Source organism: Poecile atricapillus, chromosome 4 (assembly GCF_030490865.1).
Source record: "Poecile atricapillus isolate bPoeAtr1 chromosome 4, bPoeAtr1.hap1, whole genome shotgun sequence".
Taxonomy (NCBI): domain Eukaryota; kingdom Metazoa; phylum Chordata; class Aves; order Passeriformes; family Paridae; genus Poecile; species Poecile atricapillus.
Window position 1 is genome coordinate 41,392,903 of NC_081252.1, and position 17,315 is coordinate 41,410,217.

The following is a 17,315-nucleotide window of genomic DNA, read 5'->3' on the forward strand; positions in this document are numbered from 1 at the left end:
TGACACCCATTCTACCAATCAGTTACATATTTAGACACCATTTGTCTTCTCTAATAATGAAATACAACAGTTCCCTTGAAAGAGCTTTAATACACAAAAATTTATAAAAGTTTTGTTGCATATATTTTTTTCTCTATATATTTTGGCATAGCACATTATTTCCATCAGTTCTTGAACTGCTCTAGAAAGTCCAAATTTATGCCTTTTGGTGGTATGATGGTACATTTTTCCTCCAGTGTATTAAAATCCTTGGTCTGACACAGTTTAGGCTCTATAAAAACCAAGTTATTTGAGTACATGAATGATGCAACCTTTCATTTCTAACATCATTAAAAGATTGCTTATTCTACTGCTAACTCTTAATGAGTTCAAAATGGTTTGACTGAGGTGGTTTGCCTTCCCTAGTAGTCGAAAATACTATTCCTATCTTAGAAAATAATTCTAGTATACAGACTTGTATGTCTGGATTTCCAGAGAATAGAATTACTGGTCAGGGATTAAATATCAGTCAGTCTCTCTGCACATAACAGACATTCTCTATATAACATGTATTTAAAAGCATTAAAAGTAACTCATATATAAGTGATTATGAAATTCTAGTTCTCTAACTTTCCCCATTCTTGAAGAAATAACATAGTAATGTTTAATCTGTATCCCTTTGTTATGCTCCTCATAATGGGGATAGATGCCCCTTCAGCTACAAGCCTTATATCAACCAATTCTGCTGTCACATTATCACATGAACATGCTTGATCTGCTTAACCAGTCCATCTAATCACTGACAGCAAAGTTCTACCCAGAAGGGAATAGGTATGACCAACAGCTTACAAGTAAATTCAATCTGAGTTCTGCTCGAAACATAGTAAGTTTATTCACAGTATTTGTTGCAGTCCTCTCTGGATACCTAACATAACTCAACTATTAAGAGTATTACAGAAGATTCTAAAATAAGTCATGTGTGTACTAAGAGACATTACTAAACCCAGAAACGTGTCAGACAGCAGGCATACACAGCCTGCTGACAGACAAACTCTAGCAAATCTTGCCCCCCAGAAATTAAAACAGTTACCACCTCCAGCTGCCCATTCCATTCCTCAGCTAAAGGTTCCTCTCTCTAAAAAGTGCCCCTCTCCCTTCCTGGAAATCAACAGGAAGGAATGTGTATTGGTACACTCCTCAGTTCAAAACCTGGCAATTTATATTGTTAATCAGTTAAAACTAACCCACTGGACTTTACACTGAAGAAAATGCTCACACCCACCCCCTACAACCCATTCTGAGACAGAGCAAATGAGCCTCTGGACAAATTCATAGCAAACTATGAGGGGAGAGTAAGTCAAAATGCATATACTTGCTGCCTCTTTGTAAGGATACTTAGACATAATTTCTGATGACCTAATGTACTGATATAGGTGTATCAGTGAATCTTGGGAAGAATCTCCTCATTTTGCACCTCTTTCCCTTTGTATAGTTCCCTTCTCGGGAAAAAAAAGTTATTTCCAACCATGTCTACCGAACACACATTTCCTTTTTGGCAACTAATTCAACCTCTTCCAGAGGATTGTGGTACCACAGGAGCTAGGCTTTTGGTATTTCAACTAGCTTGACCAACTAACTTTGCTATTTCTCTAGCAGGCAGTGCAACCACCTCATTAATTAAAATTCATGTAATTAAACCTAGTATTTTTGCAGTTTTTACAGTTAATCTTTTCCTTCATGAAAAGCAAAAATGTCACAGGTTCTTACAAAATAGATGCCTCTAAATAAAACAATACTTGTGCTGTGAATCTTTTGTCATCAATTTGAATTCCTTACAAAATTGTTAATTTTATTTTACATTATAGGCTGTTTTTAAATTTTCCTTTAACCGTTTAACTTTTTTCTTCAAAAAATAATTTTGGTTTCTAAAAACTGAAATTATCCATTTACTTTTATTCCCCTTTCTTTAAACTTTGTCAGGTTTTCTTCTTGACTAAATAAAAGTGGTTAAGTGGTTTAATTTTTTTTTTCTTTCTGTGTAAAGCATATTTTGGTGCCTAAGAATGTTGTTAATAAAAGGAAATTACATAGTCAATAGTAGGGATGAGAGTTAAAAGTTTATTCTGCAATCTTATGTCATATGCTGACTCCCATGGCTAGTGTTCATAACAGAAAGGTTTTTTCCATCCACTAAAATTGGTATCAGCTAAATGATATCACCATGACAGAGCTAGAAAAGCATCTTTTTCTTCAAGCTGAGGCATGACAAGTCTCTGCTTGGTGCTTTTACAAGAGACATAAAAATACATTATGAGGAAGACTTGCAACTGGCTGAGTGAATGAGGTTAAAACCCGGGTGAGGTGGATCAGTGGCACTCCAGCTTCCTGCCCATAATGCAAAGCACAGTCAAGTGAGAAACATTAATTTAAATCAGTAATGTTTGAATTAATTTACCTAACATGGTAGGCTAATTCCATATAGGCCATGGAATGGGCAAACATCACAGAAGCCAAAGATTAACTATGTTAGGCTCCAAAATATACTGACTTTGGAGCCAAGAATATTTGGTTCTCTCTGTGATGCAGCTTTTATTTTGCCATATGTTATGCCACTAAATGAGACAATGTTGTAAAATATCAACTTCATTCTGAAACCAGAAATTAAAAATTCCCTGAGGTCTTCTTGCTGAAGGACTCACAATAATACTACAAAGGCAAGTGAAAACTTCTTCTCACCTATCTTCTTATTCTGCATACTGTGTAGATCCAAAGCTAAAAAAATGGAGGTGAGAAAAACATTAGAATCAAATGCAGTCCAAAAAGCCTCTTCTCTTACTTACAGCCTTTCCACACCAGCTGTAAAAATGAGCCATCCAGAAGAGGTGTTAACTGAAAGGGGGCTGTTGCAAGAGACAGCTGATCATGCCATTTATTTTAATCTTCATCTTCCTACCCAGAGCTGCCTAAGAGGCTGTGTATTGCTACTGTCTGTTAAAGAATTAACATTTTAACAATTAATAAAGGACAAATTCAAGAAAGTATTTAGGCATTTATGATAAAAAAAAAATAAATCAAAAAGTACATACATGTCCCTAGATCACAAAAAAGGTCCTCATCTATCTTGGTGCCAAAGATGCCACAGGCACCTAAAGCTTCACCTGTAAAATTAGTCAGAACTTAAGCCCCAAGAAGGCTAAAGGTGCTGGGCTGAAGCTAACATCTCCCTTTCTCTTGAAATTCACAATATACACCCCAAACTGTCAGCCACCCCAAACCTTCCATCTATGGGTGCCATGTTAGAACCAATATGACTTCAGTGGGAAAACAAAGAACTCATAGCAATCTCTGTTGATGGCCAGTGTCAACACTTGCTATTTTGTTTACAGACGATGAAAGGAATCGCTCTGTAACTTGAATATCAGAGTAGAAACATGTCAACCAAAGAAAGCAAGCTACTCTCTCTCAAAAGACTACTAATCATCAGCTGCTGACAAGGATCAATCCTGTTGAAGTGCTGGCACTATAAAAAAAGAACACATGTTTAATAGATCAAAGACTACACAAAAACTCATTTTCAAAGTCAGGACTGGAGAAGGATGGCAAATTCTACATTTCAGACCTGCTGTCAATCCTATCTCTGCATTTTTTTAATGAGTTTGTAATGAAAAATATGACATTTCTTGAAGTAATAGCCAGCTTGAACACTGACATGCCTTGTGCTCTGCAGGTCTAGGCTTAAGGTCACTGCTTGGGCATAATAAATACCATTCCACTGCATTTTGGAAATGGTCTCCCAAACTCTTCTGCTTCCCCACGATCCTATAAATTTGTTTCCATAATTATAGTATTTGCTCAACCCCCAGTAACACAACTTATTTAGCTGACACCAATTTTTGACAGTATTATGTCACCATTCTTCATGAAATATCAGATTTTATATCTTTCATAGAACAATGTAAAACTTACAAGCAAATGGGTGTTGTGGATAAGTATCTCCCCCCTTCTTCTTCCACAATTGCCTTGTTGCAAAATTTTTTCCTACTTTGATTTTGCAGGATTATAGTCATTAAAAAGCTATAGGTTTCTTTATTCTAAAACAATAATAGATCAGTCCTTGAATAAATTACACCATCTGTCTTCCCCTGTATACTGTGCTTTTAAGTGATATTTATTTAAGGTTTCTACTAAAATAAATCCAAACCTCCACAAGCAATAGCCATATTTATTAATTGCTTTAAAAACACATAAATTTCGCTAAACCTTTTGATTTTGGTCTTTTGCAGGTACCTAACTACTGCTTTGGAAATTTCACTACTTTATTTCTGCAAGTTCTGCCCAAGAGGCATTTTTTTTATTAAACAGTAGTTTAGTATGAAAAACTCTAAACAGCAACTACATGAACTAAAAGCAAGAACAAAGGCAATCAAGCCTTTTTTTTTGTAGACATGAGAAAAAAAAATGGTGTTCACATCTGAAGTATCCTTTTGAAAGCAGCAGACATTTTATAACTTCTGAAATTATTAGGTTATAGTAAAAGCTTCCTTAATACTTCTAAGTCAAATATTTTGGGGAAAAGTACCTACTTTTCAGTAAGAATAATCCAAGGTTTCTGTTACAACAGGTTCCAGACCACAAATCATCCCAATAATTAATATTTTGAATAGCATAAAATAATAACAAGCCAACAAAAACCTTTACACAAGAAACTCTCTGTGCTGCTGAACTCCTTAAGAAATATCAGAAAGGTCAAGAATTACAAAATGCAAATCAGAAAAGAGCCTACCCTTTTTGGGTCTGTGACTGATTTCAATGTGGCAAATGCAGACACACAGAAACCACCCGCATAGTGGAACACAGGGTCCCCAAAGGAATGTCTCCACAGACACCTTCACATCCTACAGGCTAAACAGACGTGTGCTTCAGTTACTCAGTCTGGGGGGAAACAAAAAGCCTCACTATGATATTTTCCCTATTCCATTCCCTACCTTTATCTGCAAAGATCTGTCTTTCCTGACTCAGAGACCTGGCTCTTGTCTACAGGGAGGAAAAGAAACAGCACCATCATTACAGAACACAGGTATTTCAGAATGGCCTGACAGTCCCTATCCCTTCAGTCACCACGAGGCCTTCCACCCTTTCAGGCTCCTGCATCTCAGCTCCTGCTCCTACTCCCAGTATTTGCAGCACTGGAACCTTTGGGATGGGAAGAGAGAATTAAATGTTACTGAATCACTGCTGACACCTGTTGGCAGCCCAAAGAAATCCCCGTTAATCGAGCCTGGTATCGTTAATACAGACCAATACAGCGGTTGGGAACACCAAAAAAAATCGACCCCAAAGCATTGTAAAAGTTCTCATTCCCCTCCGGTTCTCACATCAATACTGTTGCAGGTCCGTGAAGCAGGAATGGACATCAAACAGGACCTCGGGAGGAGTTAGGAATCGCCTCACTACAGAAACTGAGCTTTGCTGGTAGAGATTTCAACCAAATCGGTGGGGTCAGGTGAAAGGCTGCCTCAGCCTGCCAACAGCGTGAGATCACCATGCCATCTGGCAAAGAAAAAGGATTCCAGAAACAAGCCCAGCTACTGAAGGAAATTTCTAAGCAAGAAGATTGAGCACGTGCGTAGCAAAGTGGAAACAGGAACATCCTGTAGGAAACAAGGGAGGGAATGGCAAATCACAGTACCAGCGAAAGCAACCTTCGCCTAAAACTTATTTACGCTTTACTGTACGAATGAAAAATTCCGGCGGAGCGACAAACCCCAGCTCCCCGGTGAGGGAGAGTGCCCTGGGAGCCCAGGCTGCGGCAGGCACTGAACACACAGCGCAGCACCAGCCCCAGCACGGCCGCCATGTCGCGCCCGGGCCCGGCGCCAGCCCCGCCCATCTCCTGGCGGAAGCGGGGCAGGGGTGGCCGGGGGCGTGGCCTCGCAGGGGGCGTGGCCTCGCCCTGGGCGGGCGGGCGGGCTCCCGGGAGGCCACGCCCCCTCGCGCCGGTCGCGCGCGCGCCCCTTGCCCGCCGCCGCCCGCTTCCTGCCGCGCCCGCCCCGCCCGAGCAGCGGCCGCAGCCCCGGCCGGGCCCAGCGGGGAGATGAACACGGTGCTGTCTCGGGCCAACTCGCTCTTCGCCTTCTCGCTGAGCGTGATGGCGGCGCTCACCTTCGGCTGCTTCATCACCACCGCCTTCAAGGAGCGCAGTGTGCCCGTCCGCATCGCCGTCTCCCGGGTCACGCTGTGAGTGCGGCGAGGGGAGGGAAGGGAGTGGCGGGAGAGGAGAGGGCCGGGCCGGGCCGGGCGGGGAAGAGTTCGGGAGCCGAGAGCAGGGGCCGGGGCGGGTGAGGGGCAGGGGCGGGTGGCCCCCGGCTGCTCGCGCGGCGCTCGGGGCTCGGCCTCCTGCGCCGCCGGCCCGGCCAATGGGGGAGCCCCACGACGGCGCGGCCGGGCGGGAGCCGGGGCGGCGCTCGGGGGGCGGCCCCGCCGCTTGCACCCAGAGCTCCCCGAGAGCGGGGCGGCCGCTCACGGCGGAGCCGAGCCAGCTGCTGCCCGCAGATGCGGAGAGGCAGGAACCTGCAGGAACGTGGAGTATATCCTGTGAACATTTATCTGGTCGAAGTACCTCTTAATTAGTTGGGTTTCTCCGTGGATAACCTAGCATTCTTTCTGTCCTGTGTCAACAGTGATCGGATGGCTCCTTCTCTGCGAAATGTACCAGGTGTAGGGCGCAATACTACATCAAAACGTGCTGCCTGCACGTAAAATGTACTGATGCAGAGTCGTGCTGGGTGACCTTTTTTCCCCAGTTTTGGTGTTGCTTCGGGGTGAGGTTTCTTTCTCTGAACGGAGACTTCATCACAAAAAACTTCCATTAAGTATGTGTGATGTGTAGGGCAGCAGTTTCACAAGCATTTGAGCAGCTGTTACAGCCACCAGCGAGTGGAGGTCTTTGCTCCCATTTTTGCCACGTGGTTCTTTACCAGAGCTCCACATGGGAATCTGGCTCATAGGACGCTTTATTGAGCTGCTTGAACTCAGCTCATGTTTTTTTGTCTTGTTGGTTTTGGCCCAGATTAGGGACTAAAGCAGCCCACTTTTGGAAGTGTTTAGTACCAGGTTGGATGGAGCTTTGCTCAATTTGGTCTAGTGAAAGGTGTCCCTGTCCATGTCAGGGAGTTTGGAAATTGATGATCTTTAAGGTCAAGGTCCCTTCCAACCCAGGCCATTCTGTGATTTGGGGATGATTCTGTGGAGCTTTGGGACCACCCCAAGGTATCTGGCACCAGTGGATGCCAAATAGCAGGACTTGAAAGATGAGATGAATGCAAATAAAGGGTCTGCCATCACCTTTCAGACTGGTTTAATACCACAGGATAAAAAAACCAAAACACTTGTGTTCATGCTACATTGAGGATTGCAACAGCATAAAATTAGCATAAAAGCATGTCTTTGAGTGTTATGGTGAGCTCAGCATATATGAGGCAGCATACTAATGTCTAATTTGGGTGAAATGTGTATTGCCAGTCCCTTCTGTGATGCACAGATCTGGTGTTACTGAGAGATGTTATACCTTCTGCTGCTTCTCTTGAATGTCTGACAAGTTTTGGAGATCCCAAGCTTAAAGCCTGCTACTCCACCTGACTGGCAGTGGTGAAGAGGTGAAGTCAAGTGCTTGATAAGGTTTATTACTTAAAAAGATATTGCTTTTTGCCAAAGGTTGGAAATTCATAATACCAAGGCTTATATTGTGAAGATTTGGTGGTGTTTTTCTTAACTACTATCTCCAAAACTGTTTTCTTCACTTGTAAACTTTTTTTTTATTTGTGATTACTAAACTTGGCTTTTAATGAAATGATATTTTAATTGACTTATTTACAAACTGGAATAAATATAATTACAAAGTTCATAATTCATAAAAAATTTGTTCCATGAGGAGTTAAGGTTCATAGTTGATTGTCACGATTGTATTCTTCTTTGTAGATGATAAGTTTGGTAAATTGATATGCTTTATGAATACATGTGGAAATATCTGCTATGTGTCATTTTCCAGTTGCTCCTTCTATTGTGATTTAGTGTGGGAACATCAAGTACTGTTGCAAATGTAGATTTATAATAAAGCCTTCCAAAATGATGTAATTTTCCAGAATGTAGAGGGGAAATAACTATTTTTATCATGCTGTTACTTAAATACATTACAGGAATAAATCTTGAAACTTGTGTGAACTGTGCACGTAAACTGTTTCATTGGAATGGTCGGAGCGCGAGAGATTTTGTTTTTTCGAGGACAGTTGATTTCTCAGCTGTCTCAATATTGACAGTGGTTACCAGCAGACTGCTATGCTGATGGTTTTACAAAAACAGTTTTACATATTCGGGGATGCTAAGACACATTTTACTAAAATTAAATATAGTCCAGCTTAGATACAGATTTTTTTTTTAACAGGAGGAAGTCAATAGGTTACTTGTATGTCTTAGACATTGTGAGGGCAAGGTCTGACATTTAAAACTGGGACACCATAATTTCTGGAAGGTAGGTGTTAGTTTGTAATGTTGATTACATTTTACCCAGAACTATTTAAAACAAAATACAGAAAAAGGATGAGGGAACTATCTAATAAGAACCATAACTTATGTACTGTTTAAGAGACAAATAATGAGAGGATAATCTTGTGTTGTGTTTTGTTTTCTCTTAGAAAAAATGTAGAAGATTTCACTGGACCTAGAGAAAGAAGTGATCTGGGATTCGTCACATTTGACATTACTGCAGATATCCTTAATGGAAAAAATGGTTTGCAAACTTTTTGGAATAAGAACCCTGATGTCTATTTTTGTTACCTTATACTCTTCAGATATTCAGGACTTTAGGGAAAACTAGCAATTTGTCTTAAAATAAAAATTTAAAGCAGCTAAAAATAATATTTTGCATAGGTATGGCAATGGCAGTGAAATAGAACTTAAACCAGCTGTTTGTTCTCTAGTCAATGACAAGCTGTTTAATGCCTGTTCTTAAAATCAGGCTCTATTGCGAAGTGCACTGGATCTAATAATGGGGAGTGCAGTTTGACTTCTAGACATTATTACTGTTAAGTGGAGTTTGTATTGGTGATTTGAAGAGTGAATTAATGGTAGGGTTTACATAACATGTTGTTCTGAATTTCATACCTAATGTAGGAACTGCTCCTTTGAAACTTTTTGTTGTGAGGCATTCAAAGTTCTGACTGTATAATGGTTGCATAGAAGTACCTGTATTCTTCTAAAAAGAAAAAAGGCATTGTAATCCTTCACTTGCTTACATGTTAAATACTCTAATCTTTAGTATTGCATAGTATGAAATTAATTCGGAAGTGTATGGTTTACTAAAAAATTTATCACATTGTTTTTTGTCCTCTTTCTCAATTGCTGTTGCAGTTTTGCAGTTTTTCTTTTGTATTTCTTTGCTTCCCTGCTAGTCTGGATTAAGCCTCTTTGAAAGAGTTTTTCTGCAGAAGTCAGTACCAAATAATAGGTGGCATCTTCAGGTGATTACACTAAACCGTGTTTTGCAACTGGTCTGAGAATCCTGGGATTTTTCCCTGTCTGCTGGTTTTTGTTATTGTTAGGCAAGACACTGATTACCTCTGTGTTTTGGTTTTGCTCTTTTGAAGGGCACTGTTGTGTGAGCAGACCACACAAAATACAACTCTTGATACAATACTGGATAAACAGGCTAATCAGATTTTTGCAGGTCTGTCAGGACAGGAATAAGAGGGTTTTTTTAATCAACTGGAAGCAGGAGAAGTAAGCTCCTAAGTCTGAGTTTTACCTCTGAAATACTAATACATATTAAAATCAGAGACTGAAATTCTAAAGTAGGTGCATAGACTTTTACACGTTGTGTATGGAGAGAAGCAGGGCAAGGCAGGACAGAACCTCTAAAAGAAATGTTCTTATACAAGGATTGGTTTGCAATATGTGGCCATAAAGATTCCATGTTTGAATAACTTCTACTGGTAACGGCCTTTTTTTTTTTTTTCTTTAAAGTTTCTGACTAAATTTCTCATACCTGGCATTAATGAAGCTTGCAGTATTTAGAGATGTAAAATGCAACTGTCTGGTACGGGTTTTTATTCAAAATTTGTAAAGAGATACAGGTACATGGACTGTCTTAACTACCAGAAAGAAGTTGTTAGCCCTGGGAGAAGTTAAATAAAATGGCAGTTAGAAAAAGGAACTAGGCAAAGAAAAGGGGAGCAGGAAAGGAAGGAAATAGTTTTCACAAACTCCTTTAAGCTTATTTAAATAATTGCTACCTTTTGTAAGTGATAAGAAATCCTATCAAGGAAAACTTCAGAACCTTGTTTGATATTTTGAGCCAGATGACAGAAAATGTTCAAGTAAAATATTTCTACCTAGTCTTGCAGTGACAGAAGTTAAATATTTAATTCTTTCCTTTCTTGCCCTTTGAATTAGTAGCTTAAGAACGTGTTTGTTTTGGATAAGTGAAAGAAAAAAAAAAACAGATTTTGAGCTAGGTTAGGGAATCTATATGTTCTTTGAGGTAATGGCAAACAATACAAAAGAGGACTAGGAAATAAAAGATTACAGCTAATCTCTATAGTGAATTAAAAAGTCTTTTCCTTAGTAGTCACATGTTATTTTTAAATAAGCAGACAGCTACTTAGAATCCCAGCATCATTATACTTTCTCAAATGGTAGTCAGCAGTTTACTGTTGATCAAAAATCTGAGCAGAATTTTGTTTGAGTCTAATGAGCTTTCCTTGTTGTCAGTAGGGAATCAAATTTACTAATTCTTGGGGTCCCTTCCAATATGAAATACTTCCCATATTCTAATTTCTGTAACATGGGCATTAAAGTCTCTTTGAATTCCCTGCACTTCACCAGTTTTGTTTTTATATATTGTTTAATGTTATTGTATTTGGATACAAGGGTTCTCTGATAGTATAAAAAATTGCTTTGAGTATATTTTTGGAAGAATTCTGTCATGACTTTTATGTCTAAGGTTTTATAATAGGTTGTCTAGCAGAGGATTCTGGTTACTAGCTTAGTGTCAAATATAGAACTCTTAAATTATTCGAGAAGTAGCTGCTAGATTTCAAAAACAGTAAAAAGAAATGCCTACCTAATCATTTTTAAAATGTGTGTTCAAACTGCCGGCAGTGCTCTGATTTATGAGTAAGATGAGGTGTGTTGAAAGGTAAGAGCTCACTGTAATGTTTATAGACTACTTATATCTAGTAAAAATAAAACAAGGTTATGTAAGTACAATATGGTATTTTTCTTAACTTGCATACATCTGCAGAGTATATTTGATTGGAATGTCAAACAATTGTTTCTATATTTGTCTGCGGAATATTCAACAAAAAACAATGTAAGTATTAAAAAGAAGTTTGAAGCAATTACCCATTTTAGTACTGCAGCTATTTTTAACCATTCTGTAGTTCTGCTGAGAAGAGTTAAGGCCACCAGCATTTCCTACTAGTCTGGGCTGTTTTTACTGGCCTTCATGATTATTTTCTTGACAGTTTAACTGTAGGCTAGGAAGTTCACCTCCATGAAACCTAACTTGATATATGCCCAGTAGAACTGGAGGAAAATAACACATACCTTGTGTTGCAGTATACTTACAGTAGTATACTGTGAATGAGTTTTTTTCACCTTTTCTATCTGTTTTACTTTTTTTCTAAATTTCTGCAGTTGGCTGCTGTTAGAAACAAGAGAGTGGCTTCTGGGCTGGCCTAATGTGGTGTGTCTTTTTTTTCAGAAATCACAGAAGTGGTTGCCCCTACCAGTTACTGTAGCCCCATAATTCATTCATAAGTCATACTTCTCAAAATAATTTTCCTTGCTCCTTTAAATTGGTTGCTATTGAGCCTTCCCTTTGAATAGCTGAACACCCTTTTTAATGATCTGATATAAGCTATGTGGAACAGCCTTTGAAAAAAAAAAAATCACTCTAATGGAGCACCATGCAGCCTCGGTACCACTGAACTCTAGTTAAAGCTGCTGTGCTCACATTGCAAGGATATGGTGAAAGCTTGGGGGTTTTCTTACCTTGCTGTACAAAACTGTCCTTTTTTTTTCTTGTTTTTTTTTTTAAGTGCCTTAGTTATATTAAATAAGATGGCAGATATTTTGTTTGTACTAGAATAGTTCTTAGGGTTTCTGTGATTTTATTGTATTGTTCCATATTTTAGATTTTTTTCCATGTAAATCACCACTTCTCACAAATACTGAGAAGTATTTTTCTAAATTGTTCTATAAAGTACTAAACAAGACTGTTTAGCATCTACTTAAAATAACAGTATAAAGTTTCTGTAATGTAAGAACTTGAGATCTCACTTTTTCAACTGTTTGTAAATTTTTTTGGGATTATACTTGCAATTCAAGTAGAGATTTCCATTTAAGTTGGAAAGATGTTAAATACATAAGCAGAGTTATGATAACACAGTTTTTAAGTCCTTCACTTGAAACAAGGTCTAAATAGTGCTTTAAATGTGACTTACCTTTGCAATTCAGAAGGAAACCCTGTTATGCTTTGTAATTCTGCTAAAGCATATGACTTTTTTAAAATGTCTTTCTTGTGTTTTAAGATGTTCCTCGTTGTTTCCATTTATTCTGAGCCACACTTCACTATGTAGTAGTATTACATTACCCTGCTGTGAAGCATTATTTTGTTAGTTATGGATTGCAAGCATGTACTTCAGGGGTTTTAGATGAATAGTGTAATGAAGGTCCAGTATCTGAATGTGACTTGGTAAGGTACCTTGCTGACTTAATTGCAATTGTGATTTTAGGCTCTAAATCAGGTAGTCCTTTGGGACAAGATCATGTTGAGAGGAGACAACCCAAGGCTGTCCTTAAAAGACATGAAGTCAAAGTACTTTTTCTTCGATGATGGAAATGGTCTCAAGTAAGTAAATATTTGTTTTATCACTGTTATTCATGATATCTTGATTGACTTACATATTTTGCATTTAATACGTGTGTTTATTGATGTGGGAAGGTAACTACATTCTATCTGATACTCTGTCATCTCTGTTGCATCTTTGATTGTTAGAAGATGGCCTTGGGATACAAGATATCCCATGTATTCTGTAGAATAGAAGATGATGAAATGAAGAAGTGCGAGATGCACTGCTGTTATGAGCAACAGGCTTGTGGGTTTCTGCCTTCAGTCTGTGTAGAATTGGTTCTGTCATGCAATCAACTCCAAAGGAGTCAAGTAAAAAAAAAAAAATAGGCGGTAACTACCTAAAATTAAAAAGCTTATTGTTCTGGACCAGTTAAACAATCTGTATCCTTATGTATTTAAAACTCGAAACTGTTAATTAAATCGGTTAACTTGAGTATTTGTGCTGATAGTTTTTGTTGCTTTTGCAGGGGAAACAGGAATATCACCTTGACTCTCTCCTGGAATGTTGTACCAAATGCTGGCATTCTACCTCTTGTTACAGGATCAGGACATGTGTCTGTACCTTTCCCAGATACCTATGAAACAACAAAAAGTTATTAAATTATAGTACTGAATCATAAGCAAAATATTTTTTATACTTGTATATTGTGGATACATTTTATTGCAGTTTCTTCTTGCACCCCATGCAACTTTTCACTGAAAGCAACTTAATTTCCTCAGGCTAGCAGCATAGGAAAAGGAAATGAAAATTCAGGGTTTTGTTGTTTTTTTCCTAAATAAACATTGAAGCTGAAGCTTCAGGGAAAGGTAAATTGCGGAATAATGGTTTTGAGGGGGGGAAACTGGGGATTTTTTTTTTCTTTTCCTGGCCATCTAAGTATAGATCTCCTTTTCTTTTAAATAAATATTTTTAAATCAGAAGGTAGTCTTCCTGTGTTTGGGCTTTTTAAGTACTGTGATAGTTATTTATTTTGTGTAGAACTCAAATATACCTTCTGGAGTTGGTTTCTGGGAGTGCCTGAAGGAAACAGCTGTTCCATTTTAGGGCATTTTTTTAAATCCACATGCAGTATGTTATAGTAGGCTAAGCTTGGTCCTTTCTAGGACTGCCGCCAGCTACTTGGAAAACTGATAGTTCATTATCTGTCAGTCAGCCTCAGATCTTGAGTGCCACTGATGTAGCCCACATACAGTTCTGTATTACAAATCATTTTAATTACTGTTTGCAATGCAGCAGATTGGAAGAATAAAAAGAAGTCTATTCAGTATGAGTCTTAAGACTTTAAACACAAGATAGAAGGCTAAGTCAATAAGAAAAGTAAAAGCTTTAGGTAAAAAAACGCTTTCTAAAATGGAATCTCTAGATTTTTATTGGGATCTGTTCATCAGGAGGAATGAACATGCTTGTTCCAGAAAGGGCTGAGACAATATTAGAGGGGACCTTCCATAGCAAGGAATAGGATAGATATTCCCTAAACAATCTGGGTAAATCTTTCCAAAGCAGAGGATTTCCCCATGGTAAGGTAGAATAATTGGGGCAGATTTACCAGCTTGAGTGTCAGTGAGTCTACCTGCAAGTCTTGCTGAGTGTCATGAACCAGGAAAGGTAGCAAGCCACATGTAGCAGCTTCCGTCAGCGCCTCTGCAGAAAAGGTGGGCTCTGTGTGGCTGCAGATCCCCCTGTGTGTGCTCCTTCCCTCAGCTGCAGCTGTGAATGCTGTCAGGGTTGGCAGGATGGAAGGAGCAGGGTATCAGGATCGCCTCGTGGCAATAGCAATGGTTTGTAGTGATTGACTGGTGCATTTAGGTCATCGGATATCCAGGAGAAGGAGCACGCGTCACTATCGCTGTCCTGGCACAGTCCATAACTTACATGTGTATTTTCAAACTAAGCATGACAAGGGAATTTATTACCAGACAGGGAATATTCTGGATGTATTGGGGACTTCGTAAAAGAGGAAACTAAAACTTGGGTTTTAATACTATAAATCAGAAAAAAGTAATAGGAAAAACGATGAGAACTTCAGTATGAAAAACCTTACAAAAGAAGAGATGGCAAAAGACTGGAGCAGAGTATCCCCCTTTGTTTTGAGCTGATTGATTTTGAGGGAACTAACTTGCTTTTAAAAAGGGATCTTTAATATTTGTGAATTATCCCTAAGTGACTTCAATACATTCTTCATGTTGGTGTATTAATCAAAAAGGTCTTGAAAAAAATTCCCAAAACTTGCTTTGTCTTTACAAACAAAATTTTGTTTAAGTGTGAAGACTAAAAAGTTTTTTTAACAATGTTTTAGGAGAATTTGTCATTTGTATCCAGCATATTTGCATGAATTTTAGTTCTCTGAACTTGTGCTGTTTTCCACAGAGTAGTATAATCAGCACATTGAAACACATACTATTTTTGCTGTGCTTTTATATCAAATATATATATGGCTCTAAAAACTGTTACAGAGAACTTAAAACTGTCATAGAGAAGGAAAACAAAATATTTTTAGAGATAATTGGGCAAAGTTGTGGATTTGTTTTCGTAATTGCAAAGTAAGTGGTTGGTTTTTTCATAAATGATATTCTTGAATTGTTTACTGAAGCATTTCTTGTGGCTTGGCATTCAGCCAGTTCCCTGCATTCCTTTGGCAGTACTCTTCCAATGAATATTATGTCTGCCTATTAAAGAGATGCTGTAACTACAGAGACAAGGATCCGCTGTCAAAGCATCAGGGAGAAAGCTACTTTCTTTCCTACAAAATGGTATATTCCTCCCAGCAGACAGTAGCAGAATTTCAAGACACTGAAACTGTAGCTTTCAAGTGTGATGTTTGATGCTTTACTAGCCTTTCCCTTTGAAGAGAAATTATGTTTGAGGTAAGCATTTTAGAGGGATGAAGAAGAAACCATCATGGAGTTCAAGTTCTTGGAGAGAAGAACTTGTTTTTATCCTGAGGAAAAGACCAGCATAGATGAGCACTTGATGCTGTAATTCTTGGTTTTTGCTCCTGAGCCACCAGGTGAGACAGGGTGTTGGTTCAGGGTTTAAGGAGGCAAATTCCTCAACTGATCTCTACAAAAAAAGTAAAAAGCCTTCCAAAAAGTCAAATGGCTGCTGTATTTTGTTCTGACAATTCTCAAACCATTCATAAAAAGGATGCGCTTTTGTGGAAACTAATGGCATTTACTTCCTCTTATCTCACACATCTCATAAAGTACTAGTGTTGCTGGCAGCTGATTGTTCTCTCAGCTGTGTTGCTGACTAAATACTTCTGGTTTAAGGAGTAATACGTACAGAAAAGGTATTCCCTGGCAAGTGATTTACTTAATGGGAAGAGACTGAACTGAAAATGCTTAAGATACATTTCAGATAATAATTTTAAAGGGAGGTGCTGTAGACAGTTCTTGTGTAGGAACTGAAAAATGGAAATTTTTAAAGTAGCCTGTGTTCCCATTTGCCATCAAAAACATGCAGCACTACATTGACAGCTCTATGCAGGAAGGGCAAAATAGCCTTGAAACATCTATGTTTAGAACTCTGCTCCCCTGAGCATGCAGTCTTTATTTGTGGGTGGCTCTACAGTTACTGAAAATAGAAAGTCATTTAGAAAATAAATTACTTCTATTAGTTGTTAATTCTTTAAATATGTTTCTTCTGAACAATGAAGTTAAAGCTAGCTAATACATTGCTTTCTAGCAAGATTTAAATAGAGTTCCTGCATAATTTTTTGATTCCAACCATTAAAAATGTTCTGAAAATTGCTTCAAGATTATAGGTTTTGCAGAGTAGTTCTGCAAAATGAAAGCTATTTAGGCTGAAAATTCAGGTATTGGAGAAGCAATCTTACTCCAAATTTGTGTCAGAAAATACATACAAGATAGCTTTGTCAGGCTTTAAGAAAAGTTTTTCTGGTTTATTTGTCTGCTTTATTTTGGAATATTTTTTTTCATCAAAACAGTTAAAAACTTATAAAAACATTTTAAACTCTTCATTCAAACAAACAAGCCAGAAGGCATATATTGTTTAGCCTGAAAAGTCCCATTCTACATGTATTGGTAAATGCTCATATTGCAGTAGTTACATCAGGCATCTTTTTATTAAACAAAAATATCCAAAACTTAGCATGAATAAGCCAAATTGTTTCTGGATCTTTTTCTGGTGCCCTCCAACACTTCCCTCTGACCATTTTCTCAAACTGGCAAGTTATTGAAGATAATGGGCTGAAGACAAGGCGCAGATGAAAATAAGTGACAATTCAGTAATAAGAATGGTCATAGAACAGTTTGTGTTGGAAAGGAGCTTTAAAGGCCATCTAGTCCAACCCCTCTACAAGAAGCAGGGACATCTAACCAGATCAGGCTGCTCAGAGCCCCATTGAGCCTGACCTTGAATGTTTACCTGGAAAAAAAATTCTTCCTTATATCCAATATAAATCCA

General features: G+C 38.4%; 2 protein-coding genes across 2 annotated transcripts in view; one reads left to right on the top strand and one right to left on the bottom strand.

Annotated features, from left to right (window-relative positions):
* ASB5 (ankyrin repeat and SOCS box containing 5) overlaps positions 1-6,222 on the bottom strand; it is a 40,338-nt gene extending 34,116 nt beyond the window's left edge. Inside the window, exon 1 of the mRNA XM_058837430.1 lies at positions 6,142-6,222. The gene's annotated coding sequence lies outside the window, so the exon portion shown is untranslated. The remainder of the gene's footprint in view (positions 1-6,141) is intronic.
* SPCS3 (signal peptidase complex subunit 3) lies at positions 5,960-15,986 on the top strand. The gene is made up of 5 exons (XM_058837434.1): positions 5,960-6,216; positions 8,670-8,743; positions 11,268-11,344; positions 12,771-12,886; positions 13,357-15,986. Exons 1-5 carry the CDS (start codon positions 6,074-6,076, stop codon positions 13,487-13,489), a joined length of 543 nt encoding a protein of 180 aa, XP_058693417.1. The 5' UTR covers positions 5,960-6,073; the 3' UTR covers positions 13,490-15,986.
* Positions 15,987-17,315: the final 1,329 nt, after the last annotated feature.

Excerpts from the sequence above, each read along its gene's own strand:
- SPCS3 (XM_058837434.1), top strand. The coding sequence starts at position 6,074 with ATGAACACGGTGCTGTCTCGGGCCAACTCGCTCTTCGCCTTCTCGCTG. Across the intron at positions 8,744-11,267 it reads CACATTTGACATTACTGCAG|ATCTGCAGAGTATATTTGAT; the intron begins ATATCCTTAATG and ends TAACTTGCATAC. Across the intron at positions 11,345-12,770 it reads AATATTCAACAAAAAACAAT|GCTCTAAATCAGGTAGTCCT; the intron begins GTAAGTATTAAA and ends TTGTGATTTTAG.